This window comes from Bison bison, unplaced genomic scaffold (genome assembly GCF_000754665.1).
Source record: "Bison bison bison isolate TAMUID 2011002044 unplaced genomic scaffold, Bison_UMD1.0 scf7180017864080, whole genome shotgun sequence".
Classification (NCBI taxonomy): domain Eukaryota; kingdom Metazoa; phylum Chordata; class Mammalia; order Artiodactyla; family Bovidae; genus Bison; species Bison bison.
In genome coordinates this window covers 4,089,332-4,089,939 of record NW_011494652.1, presented here as the reverse complement: position 1 = coordinate 4,089,939, position 608 = coordinate 4,089,332, and the positions used below count along the sequence as shown (strand labels likewise).

Here is a 608-nt window from a genome sequence, read left to right as displayed (position 1 = left end):
GCCCCACCCCGCCCCGCCCCACAGGGAACTGCGTGGTGCTGAAACCCTCGGAGATCAGCAAGAACACGATGAAGGTCCTGGCCAAGGTGCTGCCCCGATACCTGGACCAGGTGAGCCAGGCCCGGTGCAGACCAGGCAGCCACACTGGGGCCGAGCAGGGCCAGGCCGGCCCTCTGGGCCCGGGGCAGGACCTGAGTTCCAACCTCCTCTGGGTTGTGTGGCCTTGGCCAGGTCACCAGCTTCTCTGTTCCCCTCTGCGTGAAACAGAGGGGTGGGGCCTGTCCCCAGGGGCTCCCTGTCTGTCTCTGGTCATCCTGACCTCAGTCCCCACCCCAACTCTGCCAGACCCCAACCTCACACGTGCTGAGCTGGTACTGCCCCTGTTCAGTGCCCCTGGGGGCTCCCTGCTCCCCACCCAGCCCAGCTGGAGCCCTGGCATAACTGGGTCAGGCCAGGCAAGGGGGGAGCGGCCCCAGGCAGGCAGGCAGCCCGTTGGGCTCTCAGGCTGGGACCCCAGAGGGAGCCTCCATTTGTCCATCCCCCTTCACAGAGCTGCTTTGCCGTGGTGCTGGGTGGGCCCCAGGAGACAGGGCGGCTGCTGGAGCACA

At 67.6% G+C, this 608-nt stretch overlaps 1 protein-coding gene across 3 annotated transcripts in view; it reads left to right on the top strand.

Moving 5' to 3' along the window:
- Positions 1 to 608, top strand: part of ALDH3B1 (aldehyde dehydrogenase 3 family, member B1) — a 19,235-nt gene that overhangs the window by 9,311 nt on the left and 9,316 nt on the right. For 2 of the 3 annotated variants that reach the window (XM_010837672.1, XM_010837673.1), the window contains exons 5-6: positions 25 to 110; positions 551 to 598. In XM_010837672.1, the coding sequence (XP_010835974.1) occupies positions 25 to 110; positions 551 to 598 (134 nt within the window). Of the gene's footprint in view, positions 1 to 24; positions 111 to 550; positions 599 to 608 lie in introns of those variants that run through there. The other variant, XM_010837674.1, reaches the window with a different exon arrangement.